This window comes from Protomyctophum bolini (genome assembly GCF_963924005.1).
Source record: "Protomyctophum bolini genome assembly, chromosome: 5".
NCBI classification, from domain to species: Eukaryota; Metazoa; Chordata; class Actinopteri; order Myctophiformes; family Myctophidae; genus Protomyctophum; species Protomyctophum bolini.
Window position 1 is genome coordinate 8,172,340 of NC_137866.1, and position 15,378 is coordinate 8,187,717.

Here is a 15,378-nt window from a genome sequence, read left to right on the forward strand (position 1 = left end):
TTTGATGTTTGCCTTGATGCCTTGACATCCAGAAAGAGATACAGGCAAGAGATGTGCACAAAATCCTCTCTGTGTACTTTATAGGCCTATAGCACATTAGCACCTTACATTTATGACATATTATGGTACGTTCTGTACATACGTAATTATTTCCCTCCTAAGATGTCATGATGAAAACGTATCCATTTTCCATTACAAACCTTACCACTTGAACCCCAGCATGCCTATTCTGGGCCGGGGGGAACACTCACAAAAATAGAAGACTAGATACTACTTTTGGCGAAGAGATTTGGTGTATATTGAAAAAGAACACACCAAGTACAGTTCAACTCGGGTCCGTTTGACTAAGTATCGAGACTTAAAGTTAAAGTGATGAATTCCAAATATTCTTAAAGTGCACTGAGGCACCCCTGGACTCAATCGTCAAGGCACCCTAGTGTCACGGCAGTGACGGCACCCACTTTGAGCAGGGCCGGATCTACTTTGGGTACGTGCCCAGGGGCCCTCATTTTTATCTCAGTGAAGGTACGTAAATTGTTACATTGACTAAATTGATGTGAGGGTGAGGCTGAAGATGAAGGGACAATGTGATAACATGAGTTGCTCCCACAGTCCACAGAAAAAAAAACACACCACAGTTGGTAGCTCCCTTCCCTGCTGTTATCAGCATTAGACAGAGCTTCCACCACCCGACATCCTCCTTTCCCTGCCATCTCTCTCTCTCTCTGGTTCTGCATAAACCACCAGTATTAACTTCTATGGCTGTACACACATGCACATACTAGTGTAGATGCATATGCATGAGCTGCAGGTGCACGCACGCAAGCACGCACGCACGCGCACGCGCACACACACACACACACACACACACACACACACACACACACACACACACACACACACACACACACACACACACACACACACACACACACACACACACACACACACACACACACACACACACACACACACATTTTCAAGTCATTGTGACATTGCATATGTTATCTCAGACTGGAAATCATAAGATAATGATTGAGAAATTCGTGACAATGATTCTGCAGGTTGAGTTTCCTCATTTGTTTCGTGCGATGGAACATCAATAGAAACACAGTTGAATAAAAAGAAGAAGCGCTGTATGAAGGGCCGTATGGTTATCACTATCAGTAAGTAACTGTAAACACTGCTCGTTGGAGAGATAGATAGTTAGTTAGATAGATAGTTCCTTCCCCTATGGTAGTGGGCTGACAATCATCCAAGTGGAAAAAAGGGGTGAACTCAAAGAGAATCCAAGGCACTCTGTTCAGAAAGCATTGCTCAGCTTAGGTAAAACAGGCTTCATCACCTTCATCACGGTCCTATAGCTATGACATGCACATACACCCAGTCAACTGCAGGGTTCAATGGGTCATACCCCAAACAGACAGACATACATACTGTACATACAGACACGGCCAATCAGCCTAACCACTCAACAATCAATGTCACAAAACAATCTACATCACATTCAAAGGTATATAACCGATTATTTTCCACACTAACTATAATTTCAAGGAATAGAAAATGAAGCTATATCGAATAAAAAACAGAAGCAGACAAATCACCACAAGAGGTGAAAAGTAGAAACACTTTTATATCAACACCTTCACTTATCTGTGCATTGACACGTATCAATCTGCATCTGGATAATACAATCAATGAGGCCATGGATAAAAGTACAAAATTACTCTCATTCATCCATCCGCCCTCTCTGTAGGCTATCTTGTTCCTCTTTTCCCAGCAGCTAACTCCAAAAATATTCCCCTCTTGATACCACAACCAAAAGGAATACACTCATTTTGTTTAGCGGTAAGGTCGTTTTTCCATTAGTGTATTATACAGCATGCTTTCTGGTTGGTAAAACAAGACCTCAAATACCACATTCCTCCATCTTTAATGAGCAAATGTCATGGCGACAAGAGACATGGGGAGGGTGGCAAAAACCCCATAACCAAACATAATTAATCCCTTAACTATCCACTAAACACAGGCTGATACAACTGTCAAGGTTTATTTCCATTAATTTAAGTATGTGAAGTAGAATGTGGTGGAGGTACTTCTGTGGCCTACTGGCAATGTGCACAAGACAATTTGGCGCTGCGATTTGTGAGATTAATCCCAGACACACAGTCACAGGTCTTCTTCAAGACGGCTCCATGCCATAAAGAATCAAGCCCTTAGTTGAGGGTGTTCATGTACAGTAAAAGAGCTTGAGCAGACCTTGAGAAGTGCACAGAACCATGCATCTAAAGTACAGTAGTAAGAGGATATAACTGTAATAATTCGTACCACCGAAGCACAGAATTAACCAAGAACCTCAGAAATTAAGCCAAGCAGAAAGTCAAAGAGATGTCAAAAACTAATTGAAGCAAACAAACACACTGAGAACGTGGGCGTTGACCTGGGAACTGTGTCCAGAATTGAAAACCACTGTGGTCGCAGTAATAACAGGCTGCTCTTATAGGCAGTCTTTGGCGGTGGTTGAGTAGGGGGCTGGGTGCTAGGAACTTTGGTTGGGAAGTCCCTTCTCTGATTCCTGGTAGACATCCACCTTTCTTGACTCTGTCAGCCACCTACTTTCCCCCCCCATTTTAGAACAATGACACAAAACATCATAATCTGTGCTTTAGTGGGATCTGACAGTGTCACAGACCAGACGACACTTTCCATGACCTCATTTCTGTTGAATATACACAGCATCTAATCAAAGTTATTACCTGTATGACAAATTGTGGTTCATTTTTTGTCCATATCTGTTTACAGTGTTATAATTCTGCATTCTTCATAATACCTGTTTGTCAAAATAACCTGTATTTTATTTGTCTTTTAAAAATCTTAAAATAGTGAAATGTAGACGATCTGCTATTTTCACAACTTTTTTGTGACACTCTTCTGTGACGAAGTATGGCATTAATTTACAAAAAACAAAACATGAAAAGTTGAAATAGGTATGGAGATATAAGGTTTCTGCTCTGTCTGTCTGTCTGTCTGTCTGTCTGTGCGTGCGTGCGTGCGAGAAACGTAATCTGTAATTGACATCCTACTTCTGATATATATGTGTGTGTGTGTGTGTGTGTGTGTGTGTGTGTGTGTGTGTGTGTGTGTGTGTGTGTGTGTGTGTGTGTGTGTGTGTGTGTGAATTTCATGCTATGCTTTGGAAAACAAGAAATCAACAATAACAATACTCTAGCTTTGCTTTGTTCTGTTTCAACTGGAACAATCAAGATAATTAAGATACATTATAATCACAGGACTACTAAAAAGTAGTACGTCGTAGAGTTGTGCAAAAATCCTTCAGATGTATCAAGAAATGTATCAGAAATCACGATGATGCCTTATACTTATACTCTAGTTTCATCACTATATTGAAAATATAATGCCAATATAATCAATGATACTGAATGAATAATATGGATCTCTCCATCTCCACCATAATGCAATGCTGTTACACTAGTTCTACATAACTTGTTGCCTTTGTGTATTCTTACTGTTCGTGAAGCTCCAGAACAGGGCAGTGAGGGGATTTTTGTGTGTGAGGGATTTTAATGGTCACTTGCTATGTAAGACATGCTCCCCTCCATTCTCCCCCTGCTCCTCTCTCTCCCTTGGTGGTTACTCTGCCAGATATAGGAACAATGTGGTCTTTCTTACCTGTCGGAGGTGTACATTCCATCCCTACTAAACCAAGTCCCAATCCAGTCTCCAACCCACCCCCGCTTGAACAGGGCCCTCACTGCAATGCCAGCTTTAACTACAGGTGCTCCACACATCACACACCTGACGCCTCATACCTTTCATTTTGGGAGGATTTGTGAGGACACTACTGTTCCTTGTACGGTTTGTCTTCCATCAACTATAGCTTTTTACTCACACTTTTAACCCTAAATGATTTCTTTACACATTACTTAATTAGACACACTGTTGATACATCTTTTCCCGTATGTAAACAAACATCCATGTATTTGAATGGAGATCATATAGAATGATTGCTCTGGTGTATGTCGACAGACTGTTGGTTTGTGGTTTTTCATGTGGAGAAAAGGGAAATTTCAGGGTTGGGGTGCAAGTGTGCTATTAAGGAGGCGAGTGCAAAAAAGTGTGGGTGCCTTACCCCTTACAGGAAGATTGCATTTGTCGTTGCTGAGCCGTCCCTTTTATGCCGGTGGCTGTGTGTGTAGCTGTAACAGAGAGAGACAAGAGTCAGTGAGGGACAGACAGTTGGAAGGGGTACTGCTCATTTAGTCCTTCTTGTGGTCCGTTACAAGTTGGTTATAGTCATTTTTACTCTGCCTCTTCCAATCTACCACTAGGATTATGTTTCACATCTGAAGTTTTCTTTTCTTTTTTCATCTCCTCACCTGTTGAAGACGGCTAGAATGTTGCTCAGGTATGTTCATTCACATCCTACAGATTTCAATGCCTGCTGTTTTCTTTCTGCTTGCAGATCAAGTTGCGCACTTACAACTTTGATAGAAATGTTCTCTTTCTGTTAGATAAAAGAAAAATTAAAATTAAATAAAAATGTTATTTCGGAAATGTAAAGCTTCAGTTATATAAATAAACGTATGTAATGTAAACATGTAAAAATATTTAACATAGACATGCAGTTTGTTTAATTTTTCATTCATTGGATTCACATATGGGACAATACAATTCAGATTACAGCCTTCAAGTTTGCTGTTTATATATTTCAACAAATATATTGCAACATCATCACAACATTTATTCACTTTGCAGACTTATTATTTTAATTATTATTATTTTTACCATCTTCCGTCTACTGTACTGACAGCTGGGCCAGAGCATCAACATGACTTAGAAAGAGTAGAGGAAATACTGTTTTACGAAACTTACCACAAAGACAACAAAAGACATGAGTTAAAACCACAAGCATGGGCTTTTGTAGACAATACACTATTACTTAATAGTGTGGGATTTATCAGGAATACATGTTCTGTGTCTGACTTACTTACGAAATTTGAATAACAAGCTTCTTAAAACATCTCCGTGTTCCTGTAGGCAGAAGTGGAAAAGGAATAAACATCTTAAATATATTTTAGAAGCAATGTTGGACCTGAATATCTGTCTTTTAACCCAGTAAGACCTGAGGCCGATTCTACAAATGCCTTCTAAATTAGTAGTTCTCAAACTTTTTTCGTGACAAGGACCCCCAAATTGATACATAATGTGGCTGCGGACCCCCATCTGAAAAGGTTTTGTGCCAGGGACCCTCAGAAGAAATTCAAAATTATTCAAAAATGTATTTCAGAAAATAGCAGCGGTGAGCTTGAATAACTGCAATTTTTTTTTGCTAAAATGACACTGATGCTTTCCCGGTTTTAATAGGTAAATGGGATGTTCAATACATATGTGGCCATTAACATGTTACCTGCGGCTCAAAACCAAGAGCCTATGATTAGATGTGCTATATGGTCAAACAGGAGACTGATATCTTTGCTGGGTAACTTCCATTAGAATGATCATATTTCAACAATTTTGGACAAGACAGTGTCCAAAATTATCTTCCATATGATCTGTCATCAATACTGATAGACCATAACTTTAGACTCCCATTCAGTCAAAGACTCAGCTGTCTCTTATAAGATAGAGACCATCTTAATCCCTGCCTGTACAAATGTTCTACCGTTGTAATTGAGGCAGAAACGTCCGAGAGCAAGTTGGGATACTACTTTTTAACATGGTGGAGGTTCTGTTTTACATGGTCAGAACTAGGCCAACTGAAATTAACATTAAAACATGTCTGATGTCTGAGTGCCACACGCCAAACCTTTCCAAAGCTGTCTCAAGGCCCCAGCCTGTTTTCCAGAAGATTGTCTTATCAGTAGCTGGCATAGCTCCACAGCACAGCTGATGGGAGGAGCCGACCCAACTGTACCCTGCATGCATTCCTAAAGCTCACACCAAAATACTGTAATTTATTTAGCACCAATTGGTCTAAGAGTTATATTTTATATTATATATATATCTTTAGTGCCATGCGTAATGAGGTCGAATAATGAGATTGTTCCTTGTGGCTGTGCTGTCAGAATGAGTTTAGAGTAAAGTACGTAAATAGTAACATGACATTTTCTTTCTTCTCAAGGAAGATCTTATGCATCAAGAGCCAGTTCTGAATGTGTTCAGCAGCCAACTATGCGTTGAGGAGAACCTGTGAGGTAGGTGTGTCTAAGACTTAGAATTTTAAGAGGTGGAAAATAGAGGAGCAAATGTTTAATACATTTATAATTAAAATTCAATTAAATATAACCTTTATACACTAAATAAATGGTAAACCATTTCCCTCATTATTCATAGGTATTAGGCAACCCAGGCAGGCTGTGTGGTGGAGTGTCCATGCCCACAAATTTCCCTGGAGCCCGGTCTTATCGATGCCCCCAGGACACAGATATGGATTTGGCTTGGCAGGAGCTGATGGCTATCACGGAGCTGCAGGTAAATGCCACACTTTGACCTGATTTATACTTTATACTTAGTTGCGCATCTTGTCTTGCACCGATAGTAGCAAGCTACACAAGCTTGTAGATATGCGATTTTCAGTTTGAGACACTGACCATAGCAGTAATTTCATTGACTCATATAAAGCAACCTCTGTATAAGTTTACCAAAAATATTGCCATCAAATTACTTGACTCTAAAATGCAAAATGCAATGTCAAACGTTATGTGGTGTTATCATGGTGGTGCTGGTGCATAACATTTCGATAACATTTGCAAATGGTTTGTCTATAGATTTAAATTCAATAAGCTTGTGGCTTGTAAATTAACCTGGGGTTAATTTGTATTCTCCTCATAATTCCATCGAAGAAAAATAGAAGTCAATTATACTGGAATAATGCTAATTTATAATAAAGTTGGTAAAAGCAAAAAGATACAATGAGACATTTTGATCAGATGCTCTTAAAACTTACACACTCAGGTGATGTAGGCAACAATGAGTCAATTGAGTGATGGCTGGATAAAGAGACAGGGAGAGGGGGCAAGTGCTGTATGTTGCTGGCAGCCCCCTGCACAGCACAATGGCCATCTGTTTCCATGTGTAATTTGATCACACCTAAGCGAGCCCTGCATAAGCTATGGGTGGCATGTTGAAGTGGGGCTTAACTGTGTGCTTTGGCAAGCCAGACAAAGTATGAATTATGAGACCCTATCCCACTAATTAACTCAGGGGTTACATGTATTACATAATTATTTCCTTGTGAGCTCTATGAAATACCCAGTGATTTGCATGAAAATTGCAGTTCAGTTAAAATGTCTTAATTTTCTTTACAGGAATTTCAAGTCCCCAGTCAAGGCCACTATGAGATGACACAGTACCATCCCATGGAGACTGCGATGCCTATGGGAGGATACGGCCTGTCCCAATCCCATTCTGAAGGCCTCCCCACTGCTTGTGAGCTAAATCCTGTAGCTGCTTGTGAGGGCTCTTACTCTGAAGTGGTGCCTGCCCGTCACCGTATTTTAAGCAGTACAGAGGCCATGTACGGGCACTGCGGTTCTCAGCTCAACCCTAGGATTGTGCCCACTGCTCATCCTCCGCAACACTCACTCATGGAGCAGGTGAACATGTCGGGTACCAGTGAAGGGCACAGGAAACCCAATATCTGCCTCTCTCAGGGTCTTAATAGACACATACTGGGTGCTCTCCACGGACAAAACCTACACCCTTCCTCGGCAGATGATTTGGAGTCAGATTCTGGCCTGTCTCTTGGCTCTAGTCCACCGCTTGCCTCCCCTGATAATCCCACGACCGGCATGCAAACATTCCAGAACACAGATGTAGGCTTAACTTTTAGTGACAGGGAGGTGGACATGACTGAGCCAGCTAGTCGGGCACAACTCCAATACGCCATGAACTATCAGACCCAATCCCACACTTACACATACTCAGGAGCACATTCAGCGTACTTCTCAGCTCAACCCAATGCATCCCACCATACCCAAGCCACTCCATCTCCAGCATCACTGAAACAGCAACACGGTCCAACTGGTGCCTTGAGTGACCTGTGTTTTAATGATTCTGGAGTGTCCAGCAGAGGGAGCTCACACCATAGCCTGTACAGTAAGACACAGCAGGGGAACAGCTCTGCTGCAACGCCACTGAGCAGAGATGAGCGGCGTGCTCGGAGTTTGAAGATCCCGTTCCCATTGGAAAAGATCATCAACTTGCCAGTGGATGACTTTAACGAGCTCCTGACCCAATACACTATGAATGACTCTCAGCTGGCTCTGGTAAGAGACATCAGGAGGAGGGGAAAGAATAAAGTGGCAGCCCAGAACTGTAGGAAAAGGAAGATGGACAACATAGTTCACCTGGAGGGAGAACTGGGCCAGCTACAGGCTCAGAGAGATCACCTGGCACAGGAAAGGCTTGATTTCCAACATAGCCTGGCCTATGTTAAATGCAGACTCACAGAGCTCTATGCAGAAGTGTTCTCTCACTTGCGGGATGAGGAGGGACAACCTTACTCAATAGACCAATACTCTCTACAACAGACCCCTGATGGCAAGATATACCTAGTACCACACACAGCTTTGCAGGGAGAGTAATGCTAGTTTCACAGGATTGACTCATACCTTGCCATCTAAATTGCAGCAGTTCCAAATCTTTGCCGTCTTAAAACGTTTGTCTATTATGTAACATGATTAACATTGTGTGCCATACATCTTTGGGATTATTTTTTGAAAACGTACATTCCTCCTGGGCACTCAAAACCCATTAAAAAAAAAAACCATTGACTTATGACCACTTTCAAAAATGTTTGTAACTGATCATTGAAAACACATCCTATGTTCTAGCGACGATATGGTTATCCTTCTGTTTGAGAGGGTTTTGACTTTTACCATTACTTCTATATTTTTATAATGTTTATTTTAAAGTGAAATATTTTGCACAAAGAAAGAAATGTGCCTCATCATTTGAACCTGTATGGTTCAATGTAAGTTTAGAACAATGCATGTTTACAGTCATATTAAGCCAAACAAGGAGTGTGTAAAAATGCTTTTATTATAAAAATGTATTAAAAAAAAAACTGCACAGCAGTCTTCAGTAGTAAAAACACCGCCATCGTTTGTCCAGGCATCCTATGACAGAAGATTTATGTCAATGCAATGTTTTTTCTCCACAATTAAATAATGCACAAGGTTCTGATTGCACTTTCAGCAAACCTTTTTTAAGAACGCAGCAAGTTGCCGACTTCAAGAATCACAGGGAACAGTGTGGAACATGGAAGGTCCTCAGACCAGTGTGATTTTTTCCCCTGTAAAGCAGAAGAAATACAAATTAGCATGGCATAAAGTAAACCTTGAAAATGTGTCAAATGTCGAGTCGCCCGTCATTGCCGTTTGCAGCATGCATTACGGTGGCCCTACAAGGTCTATTCAAAAGCAAATCCATTAAAAGAAACCCGTTCACTTTCCAGACAGTTACTTTCATCTAGAAAAATCAGGACCGCTTCGGGACAGAATCATGGATGAAACTCTGAAAGCCTAATTCACATCACCGCAGCTAGAGCTCACATTTAAGAATCCGTTCTAAACCTTTGCTTTTCTACAAACCACCTTATGTTGACCAATCGTACTGTCTGTTTCAACTGCAGTTTGTCCCAACTACATAATCCAACAAAATATTCAGTTGGTAAATGGAATTGCCAACTTTTTCCTCCCAATGCAACAGCGTTCTCCGTTATCAGTTAATGCATTTGCTTTCACCTCTCTAACACACGACTGACGTTGTGGGCCACCTTACATTATGTTTAGCCCATTAATAGTTACATTCGTTTGCACAAAAGGTCCAAGCCATTAGTGTGCTACACAGCCTACTACAAACTACAGAACATAAAAAAACGAGAACATAAATTAAATATAAGACTAACAGTATTTGAGAAGTCCAGTCTTACCTGTCCTACAGTCAGCTTTAAAGCCATTTGTTGGCTGAAGCCTGCTAGTCTTACATACCTTCTGTTCTCACTCTCCCCCTGCTTCTCTGGCGATGGTTTTTCTACTTCTCACCCTCAGCTGGCTTCCATGGCTAGCCTCAAAAGACTTCGCATGTAAGCTAGCCTCGTCCGGATGATCTTTCGAAACAACTCTGGAGTCGGTGCAAGTGATGGGGCCCTTCAGATGAATGCATCTGTGCACTACTCCTCAGTATTGCAAATGCATTGGTTTGACCCTATGCACCTTACTCCTCTTCACTCAACCACCATTACTGTCCAAGAATTCACCATTCACTCGTTTGAACATGGGGGGCTCTCACACAAACTTCACACCACAACTGAAGTGCAAATAATTACCACTGTGTGTGGCATCCAACATATTCTGACACAAATCCCCATCCGCCCTCTCCCGACCCCTAAATGAACACTCGTGGTTTTTAAAAAAAACTGAAGGTGGTTTATTTCAACTTGCTTTTTTTGTTGCAGAATACACAAATAAAATAAAACCAGACTAGTAAAGTAAAGAAAATCTACATAAAACCTCATTGGAATGCTTGCTTTCCATAAACATAAAAATATAAAATAATCCTGGTTGACAAAAAGTTCTGGAGACCCTCCATGATTTTCTAATGTACATCTCTTCTTGTAGCAGCTGAAACCTGCCACAACTGTTTGGCTGAGCAGATCTAGGAGGTAAACCTGCCGCTGCCCTGTCACTTCTCTCGCTTCTCCTCTCCTTGCTCTCCTCTCCTAAGTAATCAGTCCTGTTGAACAATACGGAACAACATTGTTAAACTATGCACTGACTTAGAATAATCCTGAGAATGCACAGAGAATTCATTTTTGGATCCGAGTTACAATAAAGCCCTGATAATGACTACATTACATTCAATTATGGTCGTCATGATTCAGCTACTAGGAAACCTGTGAACCCGAGGCATTCATCTGGACACTTACCTCACCGTTTAGAATCGTCGCCCAGAGCCGCCCCCGCCGCCACCACCACCATATCCGCCGCCGCCACCACCGCTGGAGCCACCTCCATAGCCACCTGAGGAAAGGAGAGCAGAGACAAACGTACATCATCATACATCCAGTATCAGTACATATCAGTGATTAAGTCACATTAACAGTACAATAACAGATATTCTTCCTGTGACACCTACCGCCATATGGCCCGCTATTCCTTCCACCACCACCTCCTCCTCCTCCGCTGCTGCTGCCGCCCCCACTGCCACCAAAGCTGCCTCCTCCTCCTTTCATTGGGCCATAGTTTGACGACTGGTTGTTGTAGTTGCCAAAGTCGTTGTAACCACCACCGCTGCCGCCACCACTACCACCGCTACCTCCGAAACTTCCTACAATCGAGAGGAGAAAATACATTTTAGGAGGAATCCTTCTGGAACAGAGTACAAACGCCTCCCCCACACTGACAAATGTGCGAAAGAAAATTAAAGATTGGCTCACCACGGGTAGTCTCACCTCCGCCAAAGTTTCCGCCACCGCCACCGTTGTAGTTGTCATTATACCCATTTCCTCCGTAGCCGCCGCCACCGCCGCTTCCTCCACCATAACCACCGCCTCCACCGCTGTAGCCTCGGTTACCACCACCATATCCGCCACCGCCATAGCCACCTGCAACAGAAATGCCATGCAATTAAGTACACATGACAACCTTGATGTAGAACTGCAGCCTCCCAGCTCTGTGCACAACTTTCCCAGTAGCCCCAGTTTTTCAGAAGGTAGCATACCCGTTTCCTGATCCAGATCTTTTGCCCCATAATCCCGTTTGATTGGCTCTACACAGGTTTGAACAGGAAACACATCACAATCACAACAGTCACATGCATTTCCACATCAAATGTGCTGCAGAGCCAAACAAATGAATCATGAAAAGAAACTACAAATGAAGCATGAACAGAAACTACAGTTATTAAAAAAGCCTGTTTTACTTTAAAAAAAGAAAAACATACCATCTCCTCCGCCACCATATCCATTGTTGTAACCATCTCCACCTCCATATCCGCCTCTTCCTCCTCCTCCTCCTCCTAAGCAAAAAAACACATCAGTTAGTCACAATTGCATACAAGCGTTTGTGGCTGACTAAAAAGATCCTACAAGTAAGTACCTCTGCCCCCACCATATCCGCCGCCGTATCCACCACCATCACGGCCGCCACCAAAGTCATTTCCTCCATAACCTCCCCTCCCGCCGAAGCTGCCACCACCTCCACCGCGACCTGGAAGACAAAGGAAAATGTGTCAACGCAAACATACAAAAGACGCTTGCATTAGCAAGCAGTGGTAGAAATTTGTGGTAGAATTGTGTTGTAGAAATGTGGTAGCAATGTTCACCTTCCATACCAGTGTTCTGCATTTCCTGTCTTGAGAGGGCCTTCCTTACTTCGCAGTTGTGGCCGTTGACTGTGTGATATTTCTGGACTGGGGGCCAAAGAATGAGACCATTAGATCAAAGCTGAACACACTCGTTAACAATTTACTGATGGGTTAGTCCAAAGACCCTACTTACTGACAATCCTGTCCACTGAATCATGGTCATCAAAGGTCACAAAAGCAAAGCCCCTCTTTTTACCACTGGCACGATCAGTCATGATGTCAATGACCTCAATTTTGCCAAAGGATTCAAAGTAGTCTCGCAGGTGTGACTCTTCAGTGTCTTCTTTAATACCGCCAACAAATATCTTCTTAACAGTAACATGGGCACCCGGCCGACTCGAGTCCTGTGAGGTAACATAACACCCGCAACATAAGACACGGCCAGTGTGATCATCAAATTACATTAAACAAGATCATTTGCAAAAATTACCTCTCGGGACACAGCCCTCTTGGGCTCTACCAGTCTTCCATCAACCTTATGGGGACGTGCATCCATTGCAGCATCGACTTCGTTTACTGAGGAATAAGTGACAAAACCAAAGCCCCTGGATCTTTTGTTTTGTGGGTCTCTCATTACCTGTGGTAGAGAAGTAAAAATATATTCAATACAATACTAGGTATCAATTGTAAACCGTCAATAACCGGGGAAACCAGTTTAGCTATGCATAATTGGCTTGCATTGTAAACGATTAGCACTATGTATGTGTGTACCATAAGCCAGCCAAACAATGCAGTGGTTTTAAACCAGTGGCCACTGGCTAAATGATGGAGTTTGTAAACAAATGTACCCGTACTAGATTAGACTGCAAAATTAAACCAAATGGACCATATATTTGACGCTTTACTGCATTACTTAAAATGTACAACAAGTACACGAATTATTACTTTGATCTACGTTGTACAGTTCTGGCGTTCTCTCGCCTATGGTATCACATAAATGCACCATGAATTGTAGGCCAAACCTAATCAAATCGTGGTCCGTGGCTGAATTGCCGAATAAAAATGTGCCTCGATATGAAAGAGGTTCAAAATGAATCAGTGTATAAATGCAGGCCCAGAACAGATAATGTTCAAAATGAGTCACATACCACGCAGTCTGTAAGGGTGCCCCATTGTTCGAAGTGGGCTCGGAGGCTCTCGTCGGTGGTTTCGAAGCTCAGGCCCCCAATGAACAGCTTGCGGAGCTGCTCCGGTTCACGCGGGGCCTAAACAATAGACAATGAATGAATACAACTTGTTTGCAGCGTGACCGATAAACAAAAAAGGTCAGCCGGATTATTGCAATGCATTTAGGGGGGGAAAACAACATTGCACGGACACACGTAGCAATAAACAATTGAATTATTAAGTAAAGCAAATACACGACTAAGACAGGGTGTCGATGGGAGAAATCGATGCAGCCGCGGCCGCCATTACCAGATTGCGGCTCAGTAAACGGGGCTAAAACATCCACCCGTGCATGCTAATAACGTAGCCATGTTCACCGGGACAGCGAGGAATGAGTTTATGTTGCCAATCCATCGTATTTTGCCCAAAACACGAGGCAATAATTGCCTCACAACATATTACAGCATGAACAAAGGCCCACGAGGCCTAGTGGGCTCTCTTTTAAGATGGCGGCCTCGCATGCATTGCTCGGAAAATGCGACATGATAGCACGGCAGTTTAGCTGCATCGTGCGGTCACTTTAGACGACCATATTAAGCAACAAATCCAACTAAAACCGGGCGGCGGGGGGGAAATCACAACGTAAAGCGCAATCAACACTTACTTCTCCTTTCGACATGATTTCTTTCCTTTTGCTGTTTGTTTGTGCTGGTCGGACGTTCGCTCTGTGGGTTAGATGATGATGCGTGCGAAAGAAGACACCGGCGGTGGCCCAGAGAACAAGAATATGTAGCAAGAGATACGCCTCGCGCGCTCTCCCATTGGCCGCCGCTTCCCGCTGCACCCGTTCGTCGCCGTCCGCTCGCAATCCGGTTGGAGGAGACCGCGGTCAGTTACGGCCGAATGACCAATGGCACGTCATCGATGTTGACTCAGTGGGCGGAGATTTTACGCCATGATCAAAATGGCTACCAGCCGGAGGAGAGGACTGGACGAGGGGGTTCTCGTGACACCGCGCGTACCAGAGCATACACATGATACCTGGACAATACAATAACACTATATTATTATGTATTAAACTCTGTGGCGAGACATCATGACTTCCAAGATGTTACCACTCTATCGAGTCGTTATTATTCAACACAGTTGTGTTGCCCTGCGTGCGTAACAACAAGAACACACAATAAATGGTTATGATTTCATGGTGATGGAACAGATCCCATAGCTAGTGTGGTCATAGCCGGCCAATCAAAAATGCCCACAACCCCCTTTCAAGCAGAGCCTTTCAAGTTAAACGGATTGCTTTGATTTTCTTCCAAAAATGTAGCATATTGTCTAAAATCATGTCTTCACCGTTCACCATCACATACTCAAGAACCCCTAGGTCTCTCGTTGGATCAGAGTGCAGTAGATACCGGTACATACATACATAGAAGAACATTTACAACACAATACAGACTGATGAATTGAAAATGGAGGACCCTGATGTAAACCAGTCTTAGTGCTTTTCATGGTTTCGTCCTCGTAGCATTTTGTGTATTGACTTGTTCTTTCGTTTGAAATGTACCCCAGAAATGAAAATTGAAAATACATTTTCAATCAATCAAAGATTATAGAAAACTTGTTTTGTAGAGCACTGTTGTTGAAAACACCAAATGCAGACTTGGATTTCTTTGTGCTCTTGGAAGAGGTGATTTTCTCTACAACCAAGGTGGCAAAATAAAGATTGAATAAAAAGTTAAATAATAAAGGGGAGGGGAAAGTATTTAGTTTGTGTTGATTCATAGACCACAGCTACACACATTTACCAAAAAATGTATGTCCCTCCGAGCTATGGGACAAAGACATTTCTGGGTCATGGACTGAGGACCGTGAAGAGGG

General features: G+C 42.5%; 2 protein-coding genes across 11 annotated transcripts; one reads left to right on the forward strand and one right to left on the reverse strand.

The window, feature by feature from the left end:
* Positions 1 to 4,252: 4,252 nt before the first annotated feature.
* nfe2 (nuclear factor, erythroid 2) lies at positions 4,253 to 8,682 on the forward strand. 2 transcript variants are annotated; one of them, XM_080764797.1, is made up of 4 exons: positions 4,253 to 4,426; positions 6,143 to 6,215; positions 6,355 to 6,492; positions 7,329 to 8,682. In XM_080764797.1, exons 2-4 carry the CDS (start codon positions 6,174 to 6,176, stop codon positions 8,604 to 8,606), a joined length of 1,458 nt encoding a protein of 485 aa, XP_080620923.1. In that variant the 5' UTR covers positions 4,253 to 4,426; positions 6,143 to 6,173; the 3' UTR covers positions 8,607 to 8,682. The 2 variants fall into 2 exon arrangements, with proteins under 2 accessions (XP_080620923.1, XP_080620924.1); XM_080764798.1 differs by having other exon boundaries at positions 6,147 to 6,215.
* Positions 8,683 to 9,042: 360 nt separating this feature from the next.
* Positions 9,043 to 14,294, reverse strand: LOC308316285 (heterogeneous nuclear ribonucleoproteins A1 homolog). Of its 9 annotated transcripts, XR_013964145.1 has the most exons (13): positions 14,162 to 14,294; positions 13,479 to 13,595; positions 12,821 to 12,967; positions 12,524 to 12,734; positions 12,349 to 12,435; positions 12,123 to 12,233; positions 11,968 to 12,042; positions 11,746 to 11,793; positions 11,462 to 11,629; positions 11,161 to 11,352; positions 10,957 to 11,045; positions 9,225 to 9,316; positions 9,043 to 9,140 (listed from the first exon to the last, which is right to left on the reverse strand). XR_013964145.1 is itself a non-coding variant. In XM_080764806.1 (12 exons), the coding sequence occupies exons 1-11, from the start codon at positions 14,174 to 14,176 to the stop codon at positions 10,960 to 10,962; spliced, it is 1,233 nt and encodes a 410-aa protein (XP_080620932.1). In that variant the 5' UTR covers positions 14,177 to 14,294; the 3' UTR covers positions 10,429 to 10,758; positions 10,952 to 10,959. The 9 variants fall into 9 exon arrangements, 8 of the variants coding, with proteins under 8 accessions (XP_080620932.1, XP_080620929.1, XP_080620928.1 ...); XM_080764806.1 differs by lacking the exons at positions 9,043 to 9,140; positions 9,225 to 9,316 and adding an exon at positions 10,429 to 10,758 and having other exon boundaries at positions 10,952 to 11,045; positions 11,968 to 12,039; positions 12,135 to 12,233; positions 12,358 to 12,435; XM_080764803.1 differs by lacking the exons at positions 9,043 to 9,140; positions 9,225 to 9,316 and adding an exon at positions 10,429 to 10,758 and having other exon boundaries at positions 10,952 to 11,045; positions 11,968 to 12,039; positions 12,358 to 12,435.
* Positions 14,295 to 15,378: the final 1,084 nt, after the last annotated feature.

What these genes read in the sequence shown, in the direction of transcription:
- nfe2 (XM_080764797.1), top strand. Translation starts at nt 6,174, where the DNA reads ATGTGTTCAGCAGCCAACTATGCGTTGAGGAGAACCTGTGAG. An exon ending in CGTTGAGGAGAACCTGTGAG is followed by an intron (nt 6,216 to 6,354) that starts GTAGGTGTGTCT and finishes CATTATTCATAG; the next exon opens with GTATTAGGCAACCCAGGCAG. An exon ending in TGGCTATCACGGAGCTGCAG is followed by an intron (nt 6,493 to 7,328) that starts GTAAATGCCACA and finishes TTTTCTTTACAG; the next exon opens with GAATTTCAAGTCCCCAGTCA.
- LOC308316285 (XM_080764800.1), bottom strand. An exon ending in ATATGGTGGCGGAGGAGATG is followed by an intron (nt 11,794 to 11,967) that starts GTATGTTTTTCT and finishes AAACCTGTGTAG; the next exon opens with AGCCAATCAAACGGGATTAT. An exon ending in GAATAGCGGGCCATATGGCG is followed by an intron (nt 11,046 to 11,160) that starts GTAGGTGTCACA and finishes TCCTTTCCTCAG; the next exon opens with GTGGCTATGGAGGTGGCTCC.